At 36.5% G+C, this 20,943-nt stretch overlaps 1 protein-coding gene across 3 annotated transcripts in view; it reads left to right on the top strand.

Moving 5' to 3' along the window:
• Positions 1 to 20,943, top strand: part of SEC24D (SEC24 homolog D, COPII component) — a 99,791-nt gene that overhangs the window by 30,052 nt on the left and 48,796 nt on the right. For all 3 annotated transcript variants that reach the window (XM_036091788.2, XM_036091789.2, XM_078069180.1), the window contains exon 8: positions 386 to 513. In XM_036091788.2, the coding sequence (XP_035947681.1) occupies positions 386 to 513 (128 nt within the window). The remainder of the gene's footprint in view (positions 1 to 385; positions 514 to 20,943) is intronic.

Below are 20,943 nucleotides of genomic sequence, written 5' to 3'. Positions count from 1 at the left end.
TTACCTTTTAAATAAGGCCTACTCTGTAACGGTTTAAAGTTGCAGTCTGCTTCCCACTACCCCTTTACCAGATATGCTTTTTCATAGCATTTACATCTTCTAATGACCCATGTAATTTACTGATTTATTGGGTTTAGTAGTTATTGTCTGTATCTTCTGTCAGAACATAAGCTCTACAAGGAAGCAATTAGGACAGTGTCTTAGTAGACGTTCAGTAAATACAAATATAAACATAGATTGTAGCATTGCATAATACTACTCTTTTAGAAATCATGAAGTTATACAAATAAGGCAATGTGTTACCTAGAATTATAAATATTTAAATATTATAGGGCAGATTTTTTTTTCTCAACAAATTTTAAGTGTGTTCCTTTGAACATTTCAGGCAATGCTAGTCCTCGATACATTCGTTGCACAACATATTGTTTCCCATGCACGTCAGATATGGCCAAGCAAGCTCAGATTCCATTAGCTGCTGTCATCAAACCCTTTGCCACAATTCCTTCAAATGAGGTAAGAATGATAAAAACAGCAATTCAAGGGGTGCCTGGCTGGTTCAGTTGGTGGAACATGTGACTTGATCTCGGGGTTGTGAGTTCGAGCCCCACATTGGGTGTAGAGATTACTTAAAATCTTAAAAAAAAGTAGCAACTCAATAATTTAGCAATCCCAAAATTATTCTTTCATCATTGTTTTCTTATACATTATTCTGTATTATAAACAGAAAGCTGGAGAATATTTATATAATGCAGAAACATCCAGTCATTCAATTCACTAGGAAGACCAAAATCTGACAAGCTATGTTTTTTGACAACCTGTATAACAAACACTGAAGGACAGGGTCACTTTTGGGTCTGCTGTAACAATGTGCATATTCAGGAAATATAGAATGTCATGTAGTGACAAATACTAAGACTTCTCATGTGACCTTTATGCCTAGTTATTGGCCCCAACATCTAGGTGAAGGAAGCTAACAGAGCCTAAGGTCCGTGGTCTTACTATAGCTGCTTTAATAGTCATGGGGCCAAGGTGCTCATGAACTCTTAAAGTCAGTATGATTCATTTGGAAAAAAGATAAGTGGTATTTATTTAAAATTTCTGATATTGGGATGGTATTAATGGATGTTGGGATTGAGACATCCCCCCCAACAAGGCTGCCATTCCTTCTTTTCATGCCCTGAATGGTGGATACACACATACACACAGAGACACAAGGTACTATAGAGCTAGTCAAATAGGTGAGGAAAAGCTTTAATTCTGGCTGGAGCTTTGACCATAATCCCATTGCAGTAGTCTAGTAAGCTATACTGAACCCTGGATTCCTTTTGCTCTACCCAGATTCTCTTCCCAATTTAAACCTCAGCTTGGCTGTAATGACTCTTTGAGGTTGGCTGATCTAATGAACACCTAACAGCACCTGAGCAAAAGGCAGAGCGTCTGCACAAGAGAACATATTTGTCCCATTTCGTGGCTGGCCATGCCAGCTGATATGGGCGGTAGAGTGGCCTGGGGAAGCGGATGAGGGCTTTGCTTTACATCACCTCAGTGAAGGAGGAAACAGAAGAGAGACAGTGTGCATGTGGACAGTGGCTTTCATACCCTTTGAGATGTCCACTCGTTCTCCTTATAGTGTGGCAGAATGCTGCCTTCTCTTTGCGGGCAGAGTGAACTGGGGTAGAGTGGGGCATAGAAGAGGCTGTTCCTAGAAGCCAGTCTTATATGCAGTATGGTCTCATAGTTGTAAGTCAAGAAGGACATTCAGTATTTACTTATATTAAGTATGGTCTCTTATATGATGGTCCCAGAAATTTAATATTAATGTCCATAAAATCCTCTTTAGAATCACTATGCTTAATAAGGATAAGGTAGACCATTGTGTAAGGACAGAGAGACCCATGCTGAATATAATGTATATGTGTGTTTTAAATAATAGCTAGAAGTAACTTTTCTCTATTTTTCAACACTTTATTATGAAAATTTTCAAGCATACAGAAAATTTAAAAGAATTTTATGGTGAACACCTAGATTCTACCATTAACATTTAACTATACTTGTTTTTATCACCTATTGATTTATTTGTCCATCAATCCATCCTTTTTTTATGCATTTCAAAGTAAATTGCGGACATTAATTAGTACACTGCCCACTAAATACTCGAGCATGCATATCATTAATGAGAGTTCAAAATTTTCTTACAGATTATTTTTCCTTTTGAGGCAAAATTGATTTACAATAAAATGCATGTATCTTAAGTAACCACTCACTGAATTTTGACAAATGGATACACCTGAGCAACCCTAACCTCTCTCAAGATGAAAAACATTACTGTCATCCTTAGAAGTATTTCATCCTCTTTCTGTCAACCTCCCACCCCTTCTAACAACCTTCTTTCCCTGGCAACCATTGTTCTGTTTTTTTTTTCCCACCATAGATTTGTTTTGCTTATTGTAGGTCCTCATATAAATAGACTTCCAAAGTATGCACTCTTCTGTGTAAGGTTTCTGTCATCAGCATAATGTTTTAGAGTGCCATCAACATGCCATTGCATGTATTAGTAGTTTGCTCCTTTTTTATTGCTGAATGGTATTTGATTGTATGGACATACTAGTTTGTTTTTCTAGTCTTTTACTGATGGATATCTGGGCTCTTTCCAGTTTTTGGTTCTTGTGAATAAAGCTTCCATAAATAGTCTTGTACAAGTCTTTCTGTGGACATATATTCATTTCTCTTGGATTAATACCTGTGAGTAGTTTGCTGGCTCACGAAGTACATGTTTCTTTTTAGTTTTGTAAGAAACTGCCAGACCATTTTCTTAAGTGGTTGTACCACTTTATAGTCCTTCTAACATTGTGTTAGAGTGCCATTGCTCATTATCTTCTCTGTTTGGTGTCTTTTTTTTTTTTTTTAAGATTTTATTTATTTATTTGAGAGAGCATGCATGAGCAGTGGGAAGTGCAGAGGGAGAAGCTGAGCAGGCAGCCTGGGACTCCTGAGACTCTGGGATCCTGACCTGAGCCAAAGGCAGATGCTTAACCAACTGAGCCATCCAGGCACCCCTAATTTTAGACGTTCTGATGGCTCTGGAGTAGTATCCATGAGCTGTGTTTTTATTTCAATTTTTATACTTTGAACAAAATTTAAACAAGTATCAGTGAATAACATCACACTCACATACATGCCACCCATCATTAACAAATGATAACATATTGTTGTATTTGCTTAAAAAATTTTTTATGAGAATTAAAAAACTTCATAGCTACATATGATATTTCCTTTATCAGGCCATTCCTTCCCCGCCCCCCCCCCTTTTAGGGGCAGACACTGTAATGAATTTGGTATGCATCCTCCCTATATGTGACTTTATATATTGACTTCATGCTCATGAATCCATAGTAATATGTAGTAATGTTCTGCTTTTTAATGACTCAATTAATTTTAAATAAGTAAAATATAAACTTAGATGCAAGGGGTATAGAATGAAAAAAAGACCCTTCCTACCCTTCTACCCTCCCCATTACAATCTTTTTTTTTTTTTTTAAAGATTTATTTATTTATTTGTTAGCGCGAGAGAGCACAAGCAGGGGGAGCGGCAGGCAGAGGGACAAGCAGGCTCCTTTGCCTAGCAAGGAGCCCGGTGTGGGACTCGATCCCAGGACCCTGGGATCATGACCTGAGTCGAAGGCAGACGCTTAACCGACCGAGCCACCCAGGCGTCCCCTGCTTACAGACAATCTTTACCTATTCTTTGTGGTTCCTTCTAGAAATGAAAAATGCATATACCAGCATATAAGTATACGTCCTTTAAAAAAATAAATATATAAATGATAGTATAGCATACGCACTATTCTGCACCTTTCTTTTTCCAGTTAACATGTCTGGCACTCCTACCATGTCACTACCTACAGAGCTGCCTTATTCTTTCCAACAGCTGTGTGGCATGATAGATGAGTAAGACAAGCACTATTGTTACTGTATGTATCAATTTTAAGATATGTAAGATTCCAGAGATGTGAAAATTTAAAATACGAATCCTAAAATTGAGGGAAATATAGTAAGATGAGTGTGCCTGAGAGAATGTTATAGCAAACCCTTGACACATCTCCGAGGGGGGTGGGATTGCTGCAGATGTGCACTCTCTACGGCACCCATTCCTATACTATCTGAATCATTTTACAGTAACCTGTTGCTTTCATAATCAGAAGGTAACACTTCTACCTTGAAAGAAAGCCAGGCAACAGCTTTACTCTGTATCAATACGGGGATACATGGGATTTCTGCCTCCAGGCAGTGTTAGCTTGAGTGCACCTTGTTCACAGCAATGATGAATTTGCGTAGTTTTCAGTTGCACACTAGCAGAAACCTCTCCTCCCTGCCCCTCCCCATGAGACAACTGCCCGGGGCCAACCACCCATGGAACAGAACAAAACTCAGCAGTTCTTCATATCCAAAATCAGAATCTGTAACCACCTTCTTGTTTATCATCATTTAGTATTAACAATGAAATTATTCAGTAATGTGTTCCTGAAAATAAAACTTAGTATTGAGAAAACCTTTCAAATGTTAGTTCAAGCCAACCCCCCCCACCCCGCCATGCATATACACATTTCATACACAGATTAAATGTGTATGCTTTCTATTTAACAAAGTTGTTTGATCTAACCAAATACTAACTCCCTACCAGCATGAAGTTTTTTTTTTCCTTTGGTGAAAACTTATGCTGCATTTTAGTCTTTGTGCTTCCCAAAGTACTAAATGGATGAGTTTAGAGTGATGGCTTATTTTTGGAATCTGACTTAGGGAGAAGCTCTACTTGAGAAAATAACATTCTCTATTCTTTTCATGTTGCTAGAGACTCTGCACACTGACCAGGTAAATTTTGACAGTGCTATTTTTTTTTCTATTGCAGCTCTCTCTATAGAAGAAGCTCTTCCTTTTTCCTTAGACCTTCAAGAACAGAATTACCCTGAATATAATATACTTATATATTTTATTCTTTCTCTATGTATATATATGTTTTCATTTGTCATATATATATATATATGTAGAGAGAGAGAGGTATAATTGACAAATGAAATTGTATGATATTTAATGAATATATTATATTTAGGAAGGATTACTGTCTCTTACATAGCCGTGTCTCCTGAGTTGAATGAAGACATTCTCTGTTTAAAGAAGAACATTTACTTTTATTTGTTGAAATAGGCTTACAAGTAAAAAATAAGAAATATGAAAGGGATGCTAAAACATCAGGAAGAAGTTCCAAAAGTTCATGATTTCAAAAAACTTATCTTTCTCTTTGGGGATTAACTAGGCCTAAACGAGGTGAGCCACTGGAGAACCATCACTGTTACGCTGTGCTGATGAGCTGGATGAGGCAGGATTTGGGCCTCCTTGACAGACTCTTGTCTTGTGGCTTCCATGACACGTCCCTGGTGTATTTGTTTCTACCCCTATGTTTTTTTCCTGGTTTATAATGTTGGGGTTCACCAAGGCATGGACTTGGGATCTTCTCTTCTCTCTTGAGGCTCCCTTTCCTTCCAAAGACTAAATATCATCTGTAATACCTGCTGCTGTTACTGATAAGAATAATAGTAGTCAGACTTAGGGAGTACTTAATGAGCACAGTTATGAGGGTTTTTTAAATGTATGTTCATTTATTTAATCTTCACATCAATCTGTTATCCCACTTTAGATATAAGGAAACTGAGGCACAGACTTAGGTAACTCATTAAGGCCAATGGCTGCTAAGTAACAGAGCTAGGATTCTAGCCCAGGCAGTGTGACACGCAGGTCCTTAACTGCAAATCACTGTACTGTTACTCTCTCCCTCAGTCATCCCTACATATCTACATACCCAAATGCCTTCCTGAAATCTCTCCTTGGGTACCTCATAGAAACCTCAGACTTACTATGTTCAGTAGTAAATTTCTGATCTCTACACCCTAAACCAGTTCATTGTTCCAAATATCTGTAAGTGGTGCTATCATATATTTAATTGCTCGAGCCAGAAATCAAAAATAAACAATTATAGTTAATAATAGAAAATGAAAGATTTCACATGCTGATTTTTGATATTTATAACCTATAATCAAGAAAATAAATTTTAAAGAATCTTTCTTAAAGGTAAATGGGTTTTGTGAATATTGTTATTCTCCATATGAATAGCATTTGAACTTATTTTCTTCTACAATAAATGATTTGCTTATTTTTAGGTATAGTAAAATTTTAAGATTTTATTCCTTATCTGACTAATATTGCCATCATTGCTGCAATTTAAAAAGATATCCCTAAAGATATCTTGATTTGGCATCTATCAAAAAGATTTAAAAAAGGATTTAATACAGTTGGTTTTTTTTAGTTGGTTCTGTTTGACAGAACCTTTTAAAGCATGCCATTGTGTTAGCAACGGCCTATGAAAATAAACCTGATCCAAGCAGTTACGATTAGAGAATGTTCCCTGTGAGCATTTGCTTTGGAGATGTATGCTATTTCCAAGGGCATATATATGTCATCATTGTTTAAGATTTGATGTTCCTTACTATAAATTTTAATTTTTTGTATGTGTTTCAAGTGAAACCCATTGCCACATTCAATGAAGTTAACTATGAGGTATTTATTCAGGAAAAATAATTGGTTATCTTGTAAGCTCTTCTGTTTAGTAACTTGTGATTTTATTTTTGATGCTGTATTTTAAGAATGAAGGTAGACAGAGTATAGATTTTCAGTGCAAAAGGATTAAAGATTATACTTAAGTTTTTATTTTCTTCAAAATAGGAAATCTTTACATTTTGGACAAGTGCATACATCTAATTATACTTGACATTAAGTTATTTCACCTATAAACCAGATGGCAGAAGCTTTTACTGCCTCTGTGACTAGATTCAGAAATATCTGTTTATATTTTTTTAGATTATAAATAGATATAATAGTCAAAGTAATTTCCTTTCTTACTGAATTAATGTAGTGCAGATAAACTTTTATCCAAGCCTTTAAATTTCACTTGATTTATAATCCCCTAATTACTCTGTGCTAGGAACTGAGGTGAACTTTAGGGGTATGGGGGAAAAATAAGATCAGTTACTCATGTCCATGACTTCCAGAAAATTTGCCAGTACCCAGCTAATTTTTTGGGCAGTATGGAAAAAACTCTGATGGGTTTGCTCTGTGGAGTTTAGGTTCAGGGAAGTTTTATCTTACTTATGACTTATAGAAGAAGTTTGTCCTATTATTAAACACTGCTTAAATTCTTTTTTCTTAATGATTATTTATATTCTGATAGATTCAGTAGATATGAAGAAGCCATTGGAAAGAAAAAGGAATGGATGTCAAAGAACTGACAAAGGGGATTAAGAAAAAAAGAAAAGACTGTCAGAGGTTAAACCCAACATGAACACATTACGTCAGGGGTGGACTTCATATATATCACCTGTGGTTTAATGCATCAGAGGAAAAAAATGGTCTCACTCTAGTATTATGTCTGTATGTTATCTTTTAGGAAGATAGCAGCTTGTGAAGTAGGTGTTATCTGAGTTTTATAGATGTAGAATCTATACAGGTTCTGAGGCTATTAAGTCATAGAGCTAAGAGCAATGCTGCTGGAACTTGAGATTTCAAATTCCAAGTTCTTTGGCTACATCTGCCTATAAATGATCTTGTTGAGGTTTTATTTAATTAAACACATAAAATAGCTTTTTCTTGCTGGCACTGGTTTTAGCAATGGGCTTCTTGCTCCTGTAAGCTCATGAGTTATCTTGAAATGTCTGTCTTAACCTCTTCTCTCAAAGTCTTGTGACTTTAAGCTACTGCTTAGTACTCCTTGAAGGCAAAGACCATCCAAATCCGGCAGGAGGCTGGGCATGCAGTAAAGGTCCTAGATGAAGAAATGCACTCTCAGGGTTGGAGAGAGGTTTAAAAGACAAAGATAAACCAAACTACAGAATGGTGGTTGATTTCTAAATATTTAGGCCTCTAAATTAATATTTTTAGCACAGTAAATCTTTTCTTTAAAGATTTTATTTATTTATTTGAGAAAGCGAGTGAGCGTGAGCGGTGAGAGAGGGGGTGGTCAGAGGGAGAGGGACCCTGGGATCATGACCTGAGCCTAAGGCAGATGCTTAACCACCTGAGCCACCCAGGTGCCCCTAGCACAGTAGGTCTTAATTATTAAGTTCCTTGTTGATAAATATGTCGCTTAATGAAGTAAGGTTTTATCTTACTTTGGCTATCCTATTTTATTTTGTGCTTTTGAATGACTACAGATTTTCCTTATAACCTCATTCACCTCTCTAACAAAACTCCGTGGGTAAAGAAAGAAATCATTTGAGAGATTGTAGATGTATTCTAGCACATAGTAATGAATACACATTTCAGTTTATTCAATAATATGTTAATGAGGGGTTATATTTCATCATAAAGAGCAGAACAGTGAAACAAGTAGGAAGAAATTTTGATCATAATAATATTTCAGGAACCAATAAAAATTGACTATTTTCTCCAAAGTACAGTAGATAGTAACCAAATGGTGGAACACTGGGTTGGGAGCCAGGAAATGACTTTAGGTTTCTGCTGTGCCTTGTATTGTGACCTTGGGCCTTTATTCCCAAGAGGGAGGACTCTGGCTCTGATGTCCTATACATCTAGAAGGCTGCTAGTGTCTACCCTTCTTTTCCACTCTATTGTGTTTTCTAGTGTCTACCCTTCTTTTCCACTCTATTGTGTATTGGATTACCATGAATTTATCACACATCCTATATGTTATTAGAAATTCCTGTGAACAGATTGCACAACCCAACCCAAAGTAGTTTTTTCTATATTACATTTTTAATAAAAGAAATCTGGAGTGTATTATTCACTTAAAAAGCCCATGAAGATTGTGAGACTATGCATTTTTTACATAGAGCCCAAATTTAGCTAGCTTTAGTGAAAAACATGCCCTGAAATGAAATTGATTATGACATAATATTGTGTCCTTTAAAAAACTTTAAGAAAACTTACAACTTAAATTATTCTGAAATGAAAGCTTCAAGAGCCTGAATCTATTTTTAATATGTGCATTATAATCTGAGGTTGTCTGCCTGTAATGCATTATTTTAGAAGGTATTAACATAAAAACTTGGAAAAATAAAATACATGTACTTAAATAGAAATAGAATTACGAATATAACATTTAAAATACTTTAATATATAAAGTTACTTTAGAAACTGAATCTTATCCCTTAACGATTTTGGTCACTGTTTATATAGTGCTATGAAAAAGTTTGGCAGCTGAAGAACAGAACGTTGTCCCTTTTTAGAATGGTGTTATAGCAGACATACAGAGAGAGTCACATTTGTCAGGGCAAAGGTTATTAGAATTCTATTTTAAGTTACAGTGTAGAAGATAAATGCACCAAGCTTATTTTCTCAATTACCAAATTATTCATGGAAGTCTTTTTTGCTAACTGGAGAATACCTTTTGGAGAAATAAGAAGAAAGAAGAAAACATTCTGCCTTGACTTAATTTTCAGTGAATGTGAGTTTTATGACTTTCCATGCCTGCTGATTGAGTGTGTGGCATCCATAAGATAGGAGCCAAGACCAGTCTCACTGGACGTGGAACACTGGGCATTCTTTTTTTTTTTTTTTAAAGATTTTATTTATTTATTCATGAGAGACAGAGAGAGAGAGATGCAGAGGGAGAAGCAGGCTCCCAAGGAGCAGAGAGCCCGATGCGGGACTCGATCCCAGGACCCTGGGATCATGACCTGAGCCGAAGGCAGACGCTTAACCATCTGAGCCACCCAGGCGCCCGAACACTGGGCATTCTTGAGGGGCCACCCAGGAGAGGAAATATTTTAGAGCCTCTTGCTATCATTTTCATCAATTCTAAGGCCCACATTTTCTCACATTTTAACATTTCTAAAACAGGAATATCTCTTATTAACAATGACTTCTTAGCATTGTGTCCTGTTCAGTTGGAAGCTTTTATATCTCTTATAATTGAGGAGATTTTAGAATCAGTGAAATACACTATTTATGCCTTGCTTCATGGTTCTAACTTTACTCAAATTTTATGGATATTTAGGTAATACAAGGGCTTAAAATGTATGCGGTTGATATCTTCTTAGTGATCAAGTATGAGAGAATAAAATATTTTAAAGTTTTATATTTGAAAGCTTACTAGGCATTCCACTGATTAAAAGCAAAAAAAAAAAAAAAAAACAAAATTCTATTTTGAGAAGAAAGGAGGGAAGGAGAGTAGGAAAGAAGGGAGAGGGAAAAAACATTATGCAAACCTTTCATGTCTGAAAATGACACCCAAGTTTCTCTGAAGCACAAGTGATTTTTGAAGTGATTCTTTGTCAGGAGTTTGAAGTGATTCTTTGTCAGGAGTTGAGCATAATTATGAGTAAAGTAAGCAAGAATTTTGGAGTCACATGAAGCTAGGTATACAGATTAATTCTACCACTTCTGGTAGTGTGACCTTGAAAGTACTTAACTTTTAGGGCCTCATTTCTCTCATAAATAAAAATTATGATAACTCTACTTACCTGATAGTTGCTTAAAAATAATAAGCTGGTGTAAGGAATGATAGTTACTCTTGTTATCATCTTTATCATTATTATTATGATTATTTGCTACACAATATGAAATTTATCCATGGAAAATTTTAACTCAGCAATCATGATCTGGGGAGTGTACTGTATACAAAGAGGAGAAATATGAACTGCAGTAATTTAAGTTTACTTGAAATGTATACATTTAAGAGGGATGTTATCATATACCTTCAGTGATTCTAGCTACACATCTTACCTAAGAAGGAGGAAATTGATATAGACTCCACATTTATATTCATATGTAAGTGGAAAGAGTTAGTTGCTCATTTACATTTTTATTTTATTTTTTTGAAGATTTTATTTATTCATGAGAGACAGAGAGAGAGGCAGAGGCAGAGGGAGAAGCAGGCTCCCTGTCGAGCAGGGAGCCCGATGCAGGACTCGATCCCAGGACCCTGAGATCATGAGTTGAGCCGAAGGCAGACGCTTAACCGACTGAGCCACCCAGGCGCCCTCATTTACATTTTTAAAAAGAAATGTTGCACAGTACCTGTTTATTGATAGTATATCATAATTTTCTATATTTATTATTCAATTGATAAGAACTTACCATTGCATAAACATTTATATAGCTTTTGATTTTTCATAAGCTTCTTCATGGACATTTGCTGGAATAATCTCTCACACACTATCCTGTCTTTTTAGCCTGATTAATTTCTATTCAACTTTTAGATTTCAGTTCAAAGTCACCTCCTCAGGAGAGCCTTCCTGGATATCCCACACTTATATTCCTTATAGCTCCCCTCCATACCATGTGTCACAGTTTGCAGTTTTGTATTTGTGTATTTGATGGATGTCTTTCTCCCACTAGGTTCTGTGAGGGTAGGGACCACATCTGATTTTTCCTCACTATTGCACTTCCAAGACCTAAAACAGTCCCTGGAACATTTTTGCACTAAATAAATAAATAAATAAATAAATAAATAAATAAATAAATAAATTTATTTTAAAGATTTTATTTATTTATTTGACAGAGGGACACAGCGAGAGAGGGAACACGAGCAGGGGGAGTGGGAGAGGGAGAAGCAGGCTTCCCTCCGAACAGGGAGCCCAATGTGGGGCTCGATCCCAGGACCCTGGGATCATGACCTGAGCCGAAGGCAGACGCCAAACAACTGAGCCACCCAGGCGCCCCCTAAATAAATATTTAATACGATATTTTCATTACTCAGTATCATTTATATATGGAAGTAAATTAGAATTTTGGAGCCAAGTAATTTGATTAAAGTTTCAGAATAGAGATCGATAATGCTTAAACATTTATTGAGCATCTGCTTTGTATGTAAATGTTGTATTTGTAACCGAATGAGTTACAAAGTGAATAAAAGAGGAACTGACTCTCTAGGAACCAAGCTAAAGCTAGGACTTGCATTTTGGAGTCATCTCTATCTAGGCATCTGACATTTGCTTGCATCTCCATGTTCTATATCAAAGAAAGTATTTTCTTTCCTACACATGTGTTCTTATGAAAAATCACCATTTGGATACTCACTGGAAATTATCCTTGCTTTTAGTATTGCTGGCAGACAAAAACACCTGTGCTGACTAGGATAACAGTTGCCTAAAGGATTTCCTGGACAGTGAAATTCTTCCTAAGTTTAGCTTAGGTTTCAATTTTATCCCCTCCCCCCAAATGTTTGTTTCTTTCAATATTATCTCACTGTAAATGTGAAGATATATACTCTCTGTATGTGTATATATTTATGAGAGAGTGGGAAAGAAGGGGGATATATGAGACATTTAAAGAAAAGATTAAAATCTTTAAAATGTTATTCATTGTTTGGGAAAATAAGAGCTCATTGACTTTCAGGAAAAATATTTCTCAAAATACAGGTAAAACAGAAGAGCCAAAATTGTAAAATCTGGTGTGTATAGCTATCATGGAACTCATCCACCAGAAATCACTTTTCTTAATCCGAAACTGAACTACTGAGGTAAATTGAAGTATTTTAATATGGGGATGAAATCTAAGTTTCTTTTGGTTTACTATGTTCCATACTCCCTTTCTGCTACAGTTTTAAAAGTTTTGAAAAACTCTTATCTAAATGCTGCAAACATAAAATTTTGTCTATATTTCTCCTCTTTTTTTTTACATTTCTCCTTTCTTAAAGAAAAGTTATAGAAAATGTGTATTAGCTCATATTCATCAATTTTTATTATTTGATAAATTAAGCAGTCATGTTTCCTCTCCTTGCAGCTTATTAATGATATATAATACATATATAGATGTATTTATTTCTCCAGATGCTTTTGAATTGGTCACATTCATTTTTAAGTGAAAAATCTTTTCTCAACTTTTTTTTTAACCCTATTTTCAAGTCTTTCCTCCAAATGGCTTTCGGCTATTTGCCCAAATCAAGTTAACTCACAAAGGATGATTTGCCGTATCACGTGGAAGTGGTCTAGCCAGTATATGTGGCTATCCACCAGGGATGGTAACTAAGCAATATTTACATTGACAGCAGATTGGACTGCATAAATGATTATTTATTCTAACTTATTCCAACAAGGATTTGATTCAACAGATATTTATTGTTCACCCAATATGTGCCACTTACTGTTCGTGGTACTTGATCTAAGTCAGTGAACAAAACAGATAAAGATCTTTGTCTACCCTCATGGAGCTTACATTTTAATGGAGAGAGACAAGACAATGGACCTCATACTGAGTAAATGGTGTAATATGTGGAGGAAAGAAAAAACAAGCAGGGTTAGGGAGATGAAGACTGCTTGGGGTGGGGGGTAGATGGCAGGTTTCAGATTAAGTAGTGTAGTGCAGTAAGCCTGATTGAGAAGGTGTCATTTAAATAAAGGCTTGACTCTTTTTTTTTTTTTTAACTTTTTGAGGAACCTCCATACTGTTTTCCAGAATGGCTACACCAGTTTGCATTCCCACCAGTGGTGTAAGGGAGGTCCCCTTTCTCCGCAGCTTTGCCAACATCTGTTTTTCCAGTGTTGTTAATTTTAGCCATTCTGATAGGTATGAGGTGGTATCTCATTGTAGCTTTGATTTGTATTTCCCTGATGATGAGTGATGTTGAGCATCTTTTCATGTGTCTGTTATCCATCTGGATGTCCTTGGAAAAGTGTCTATTCATATCTTCTGCCCATTTCTTAACTGGATTATTTGTTTTTTTGGGTGTTGAGTTCAATAAAGTTATTTATAGATTTTGGATACAAACCCTTTATCTGATATATCATTTGCAAATATCTTCTCCCATTCCACCAGCTGCCTTTTTGTTTTGTTGATTGTTTCCTTCTCTATGCAGAAGCTTTTACCTTGGTGAGGTCCCAATAGTTCATTTTTGCTTTTGTTTCCCTTGTCTTGGGAGACGTATCTAGTAAGAAGTTACTGTGGTCGAGGTCAAAGAGGTTGCTGCCTGTGTTCTCCTCTAGGATTTTGATGGTTTTTTCCTGTCTTACATTTAGGTCTTTTATCCATTTTGAATTTATTTTTGTGTATGGTGTAAGAAAGTGGTCCAGTTTCATTCTTCTGCATGTCACCATCCAGTTTTCCCAACACCATTTGTTGAAACTTTTTTCCCATTGGGTATTCTTTCCTGCTATGTCAAAGAAAAGTTAAAAATAAAACTACCCTATGACCCAGCAATTGCACTACTAGGTATTTATCAAAAGGATACAAAAATGCTGATTCAAAGGGGCACATGTGCTATCAATAATAGCCAAATTATGGAAAGAGCCCAAATGTCCATTGACTGATGAATGGATAAAGAAAATGAGGTATATATGTACAATGGAATATTACTTGGGCAGTCAAAAAGAATGAAATCTTGCCATTTGCAACAACGTGGATGGAACCAGAGTGTATTATGCTAAGTGAAATATGTCAGTCAGAGAAAGACGAATATATGATTTCACTCATATGTGGAATTTAAGAAACAAAACAGATGAACATAGGGGAAAGGAAGGAAAGATAAAATGAGATAAAAACAGAGAGGAAGGCAAACCATAAGAGGCTCTTAACTATAGAGAACAAACTGAGGGTTACTGGAGGGAGATGGGTGGGTAGATGGGTTAAATGGGTGATGGGCATTAAGGAAGGCACTTGTTAGGATGAGCACTGGGTGTTATATGTATGTGATGAATCACTAAATTCTACTCCTGAAACCAATACCACACTGTAAGTTAACTAACTTGAATTTAAAGAAAAATAAATAAATAAAGACTTGACTCATGCATAAAGGAAAATGTTTTGAAGGTGTTTTCATGGCCCTATAAAGAAGTGAGATAAATGGAGGGAAGACTGGCTAATTTATAATTCTGCCAGAGAGACAAAGGGAGTGTGCCCCTAGGCTTATTATTTTTAACACTTTCATCTTTAAAGTGTAGTATTTTACAGCTTTCCTTTGAGGAACAGAAAACTGCCAATTATTTTGGTATAGAAGAAACGAACAATCATAGGGTTTTTAAGTCTAAAATATATTTTCACCCTCTGTGCATTCTTTTTTTTTTTTTTTAAATATTTTATTTATTTATTGGACAGAGACACAGTGAGAGAGGGAACACAAGCAGGGGGAGTGGGAGAGGGAGAAGCAGGCTCCACGCTGAGCAGGGAGCCCAATGCGGGGCTCGATCCCAGGACCCTGGGATCATGACCCGAGCCGAAGGCAGACACTTAACGACTGACACCCAGGCGCCCCATCCTCTGTGCATTCTTATAGCAAATATGTCTTCTGCAAGTGGCCTGTAATTAGACAACAAAATATAATTCTCCCTTAGGGATAAAAGATAAACTATAATAGGTCAAGGTTTAAAAGAAATGTGGGAAAATATCTCTCAACTATAGAATTTCTAAATATCATAGCCCCTTGAGAAGGAGTGTCTTACTCAAAAGTTTCCAATATCTGTTCCAGCAAAAAAAGTGATGCTAATCTTTGCAAATATACCTGTAACTTGAAAAACCGCATCAGCATACCTAATCTAAACTGACCTTTTTTGCTTTAGGATCATTACCTACCATTTATAATCTAGTCATGAACTAGGACTGCTGTTTAGGAAAACTGATACTATGATGGGCTCTTCTCCGATGTTTATTTTCTCCTTTGAAACTCTGGATGCCCTCTTAACAGAAGCAGCCCTTCCTTAGACTTTAGCATATGGTCTGACTTGACTTTTCCACTAAAAAGCCCTCCTGGCCTTGGAGGCCCTGGGTAGAAGGGTTACAGCTATGTTTGCTTTAAGATACTTTTGGCTATTGCAGGAAAAGAGTCTCCTATTTGTGCATATTTTGGGATGAACTTAGCATATTAGGGTTTATCATATCCAGATGTAATCTGTTGTGATAGAAGAACTGGCACATATCCTCAAGTTTAAACATGACTTCCTTCATTTTTTATTTCGATGTTTTTCAGACTTCTTTCAAACCAGTTTTTCTCTTCTTCTGTCTCTCCCTCCTTATCACTCATTAAACAAATATTTTTTGAGAATTTATTCTATAATTAAGGCCCTGGGATCCGTGGTGAATCCAAAGCTTACATATAGTAATAAGGAGTGAATTTTTTTTTTTTTTTTAAGTTAGAAATTTACTTTGGGATCCCTGGGTGGCTCAGTTGGTTAAGTGTCCAACTCTTGATTTTGGTTCAAGTCAAGATCTCAGGGTCTTAAGATGGGGCCCCTCATTGGGCTCTGTGCTGGGCGTGGAGCCTGCTTGGAATTCTCTGTCTCCCCCTCCCGCTCTTCCCCCCCACCCTTAAAAAATTTACTTTAAAAATTAGAACTAAAATATTCAAACATCTTTTGAGTTTATTTTTAGAGTTTTATGAATTTAATAAAATATAGATGATGAAATAAATTCTAGAAATCTCTCACGTTAATTGTAAAACATGTAGAATTCACTAATTTATAAGCAGGCTTCAAAACCTATGCCAAATGTACTGTTTTTCTAAAGACATCATTTATTTACTGAATGGTGAAATCTCTTAACTATCTTCTGTCAGAATTGTTACCATGTAGTATAACAACTGACTTGAGGTGTGTGTGTTGTGCGTGTGCGTGTGTGTGTGTGTATGCACGCACACACATGCACATGTATGTCTTAAACATGGCCATTCGGGATGTACCTGGCTTTGAAGGCTCTCCACGGAATCAGTCCAGCTTTCCTCTTTATCTCCCTTCATCTCAGCTGATTTAGGCTACTTGCCTACTAGCTACCAACATACCCCAGCTTTTCCTCCTGTGTTACACTATTCTTATTGATTAGCATTGTCTTTCTCTGTCAGTCAGTGAAAATATAACTCCTCATAATTGCTCATCTCTTCCTTGAAAGAAGCTTTTATTGACCACCCCACCCCGCTAACCATAAGTGATTTCTTCTTTTATTAGTGCCTTTGGCTTAAGCACCTATCATGAGCTGCCATGAAATTACGGTAGTGTATTTGTGAGTACCTGATAGATATTTTGTTTGTTCATTCAAAAACTGTTGACTGCCCACTCTCTCAGATGTTGTGCTCTAGGAAATACAACAATAAACACGTTAGACTTGTGAGTCATGGATCTGAGAATATACCAGTGATATTGAAAAGTAAAGCAGTATGATGAGTGCTGTCAGGCACAAGATGATATGGGAACATACAGCTGAAATGTCTAAGCCAGTCCTCAGGGGCCAGTTTGAGACTTGGTTCCAGTTTAGACAAGGTCTTTGCCAAGTCAGGAGGAGAAAGGGATACCCCTTCCCTTGTAATAGGAGAGGGAGAGAAAGGAAAATATTAAGTAGATACTGGCAAATTAGTGGAGGAAAGTCAAGGGAGTTCCTCTCTGCTTCTATTTTCTTTTTGAACAAGAAGGCAAAATGATCTGCTAAGGGAGGTGGAAAGAGAGCTTATTTGGAGGCTGAAAAGGTATAAAGTAGCTCCTATAGAGAGAGAGGAAGAGAAATGACAGGAGACATTTAATAGTTACCGGGGAGCACTGAGGGCTTGGTTCAAATCATAGACCATGAGTAATGATGCCTTTCTTTGGAACTGTAGGCTTTTCTATAGGAGCAGTCTGCAAAGCAGTTTCTGTATCTGTAACACAGAGAAAGCAAATAGGTGGAGTAAATGAATGAGAATTCAAGCTGCATCTCTGCAATTTATTGGACGAGTCACTTTTCATCACTGACCTTCCATTTTTTCTGAACCCACGGATGGTAATGCCTACTCTCAAAGATGTTAGTATCTCAACATCAAATTGATATTTTTTATATATTTGAAAGCATTTTAAACTACAAATAATACTAGATAATAGTTATGATCTTACCTATAGGTTTGAATCAGTAAAATTTTTCAGAATTTTCCATACTGGTTGCACAAAACAATACAAAACACCCACCCCCCCATGGAAAGGGCCCATATCCAAATTAAAAAGATCTTCAAATCCAATGTAAGCTCTAAGATAGCTGTAAGAATAAATAGGCTAACAGTGATGTTGAAGAGAAAAAAGCTGAAAATAATCTTTGAGGTGCACTCTAACAAGAGGATACTTTTCTGGAAATATGAAAACACAAAGTTTTAGATTTACAAAGGCCAACTAAAAACATCCTTAGGAAGTATAAGTATATGCTTAGAATTATTACAATGCATTGAATGTTTTTATCATCAGGCTCCGTTTCTTTTCAGAAAATGCATAACATTTTTAAAAGGCATTCAGAATATATTCTTTCATGCTGTATTTGTTATTTTAAAAAGTCAAACACAGCACAACTGCTGTTTAGAAAATGTGTGTACAGTAAGTAGCCTATTGCCCTGTTCCCTTTCTTTCCACGTAGGCTGACCGAATGTCATATATGGCAAGACTAAAAATAGAAAACACATACAAGCTGCTTCTTATTCCTCTTTCCTATGGAAATGTCTTTAATGAGTGCACTTGATACAGACTCTTTTCATTCTAGCTTCTGGGCATAATCCTCTGGAATCTAACCCTGCTTGCCCGTCGTGCCTAATAGTCTGAATGTTTAACATTTTTAAAGGGTAGTTGTTCATCACAGGTTCTGGATTATCTTTTCACATACCATTTCCATGCTTCTACTTACATCCCCCCAATTAATCCAAGTTATCAACTGACCTCTTCTTGATATAGATCCAAAAAATAAGCAGTACTTCAATCCCAAGAAGTAGCTGCATGCCAAAATACATTTAACAGTATGAAATTGTTGTTGCTAAAGATACCTATTTATTAGTGATTTACTGAGGACTATAATTGATGTTGAATGTGGCTCTTTATCAAGCTGGAAGACTGTTTTACATTTCCACAGGTCATCTTACTTTAAAACTTTTGACCTGATTTAGGACCCACATAAGCAAAAACTTGTGTCCCTTACCATTAACTATGTAGCTGAGGTATTTCCTTCAGGCACTAAGTGAAGTAGACTGTTGGTCATGTTGGGACAACTGTATAGTCCAGGAGGCTGATTACTTTCTTTGACCCTTCTATTGAAGGACATAAAGGGAGAAAACAGGGAAGAGAAGTCTATTTTAAAAAGGAAAATATGGGGCGCCTGGGTGGCTCAGTTGGTTAAGCGACTGCCTTCGGCTCAGGTCATGATCCTGGAGTCCCGGGATCGAGTCCCGCATCGGGCTCCCTGCTCAGCAGGGAGTCTGCTTCTCCCTCTGACCCTCCCCCCTCTCATGTGCTCTCTCTCTCCTCTCATCCTCTCTCAAATAAATAAATAAAATCTTTAAAAAAAAAAAAAAAAAAAAAAGGAAAATATGTATTTTTCAAAATTAGTAAAATAGTATTAAAAGATGGGGGAAGTAGGTAGTTATAGAATTTGTGTGCATGTATTAGAAATCTTACTTAGAACTCTGGTGCTGAAAAATAAGGAGGCAGGTAGCGGGGCAATGTGAGACAGTTTTCGCCCAGCAATATCTTAGATGTGGGCAAGTGTAACCTTCCAAAGTCAAGGTGTTCCCGAACTCTCGGATTTAGCCCCTCTATCCTGTTCCTCCCTTCATCCGCACTCCTGCCTGTGATTTGATGTTCCAACAGGAAGGTAGATGTTTGCTTTAGAAAATAATTTCTTGGGGAGCCTGGGTAGCACAGTTGGTTAAGTGTCCGACTCTTGGTTTTGGCTCAGGTCGTAATCTCGTGGTCATGAGATCGAGCCTCACGTTGGCCGAGTTGGCTGTGCTCAGGAGGAATCTGCCTGGGATTCTCTCTCTCCCTCTCCCCCCACTGCACTCAGGTGTGTGCACTCTACCTCTCTCTCTCTAAAATAAATAAAAATCTAAAAAAAAAAAAAAAAAAAAAAAGAATTTCTCCATCACAGTGTACTGCTGAGCACCATGATGCAAGCTTCACTAACTTTGCTTTGTTATTTTGGCCTTTAATGCGAATGTGACAAGTAGGAAGTGGACACTGGCCATGGGGGCATTTGCTTCCTCGGGCCACTCTCTTTCCAGGTCATCTTTAGGTTGCCTGCTGTACTTTGGGGCTACTTATTTTCCCATGGATAGTCAAGGAAAAGTCGGTTAGGGGATTAGAAACTTAGAATTAAGTTTTTCTTGGCTATTAGCTTCAGTAATTTTGACAAATTCTGTAATTTCCATATAATTTATACTTAAGGTAGCCTGTATTTCATGTTTAATTTTGTTTCATCCAGGATATTTTATACCATTATTTAATTTTTTTTCAAGTGAAGTATAGGTTTCTTAATTTTGTGACAGTAATAGCTGACATAAGTTTAGTTAAATGTTATTAGAGTTACATAAATGAATGTGGCATAATTATCTTGAGTATTTTATTACCTACTGAGTAAATTATATAGTTTTAATTTTTAGTTGCACAGTGCCATCTACTGGATCTGTGCTCAAAAAGCCCTCATATTTTCTTTAGTTGTCCTGGTTTAGTTGTAATCAGCTTTTAATATTGAGGTGCTTTCTGGTATTCATCTTTCATCTAAAAGAGAGACTAGCAAGACCTGTGTATTCAGACTTTTCTTAGCTATATAGATCCAAAACAGAGCATATAGGCTACAAATCTTAACAGTTCTTCACTTGGGATCTTTCTACATTGTACTTCATTTTCCTTGAGTATCTGTTTTTGCTTTTGGGATACAATCGAATCGTTTAACATTGCCTTTTCAGCTAAAGAGAACTTTTATTAATGATTATTTCATAACTTTTACATATAAATAGAATTCTTTCTATTCCTACCTTACTCTGTTAATTGCATATTTGCATGCCTATTTATTTAATGTCTTTTCTATCCTGACAGATTGAATGCCCCACCAAGGCACATAATATACTCAGCACCTACTGAACAAATAAATGTTGAAGTTCCCTGAGAGAATGGCAGGAATAGTTGGGAAACTGATAATATATTAATATAAGAAAAATTTAAAAATTGTAGT

The sequence above is a fragment of the Halichoerus grypus genome, chromosome 3 (genome assembly GCF_964656455.1).
Source record: "Halichoerus grypus chromosome 3, mHalGry1.hap1.1, whole genome shotgun sequence".
In the NCBI taxonomy this organism is placed as follows: Eukaryota; Metazoa; Chordata; class Mammalia; order Carnivora; family Phocidae; genus Halichoerus; species Halichoerus grypus.
The sequence above is the reverse complement of the archived record's forward strand: the minus strand, read 5'-3'. Positions and strand labels throughout refer to the sequence as shown.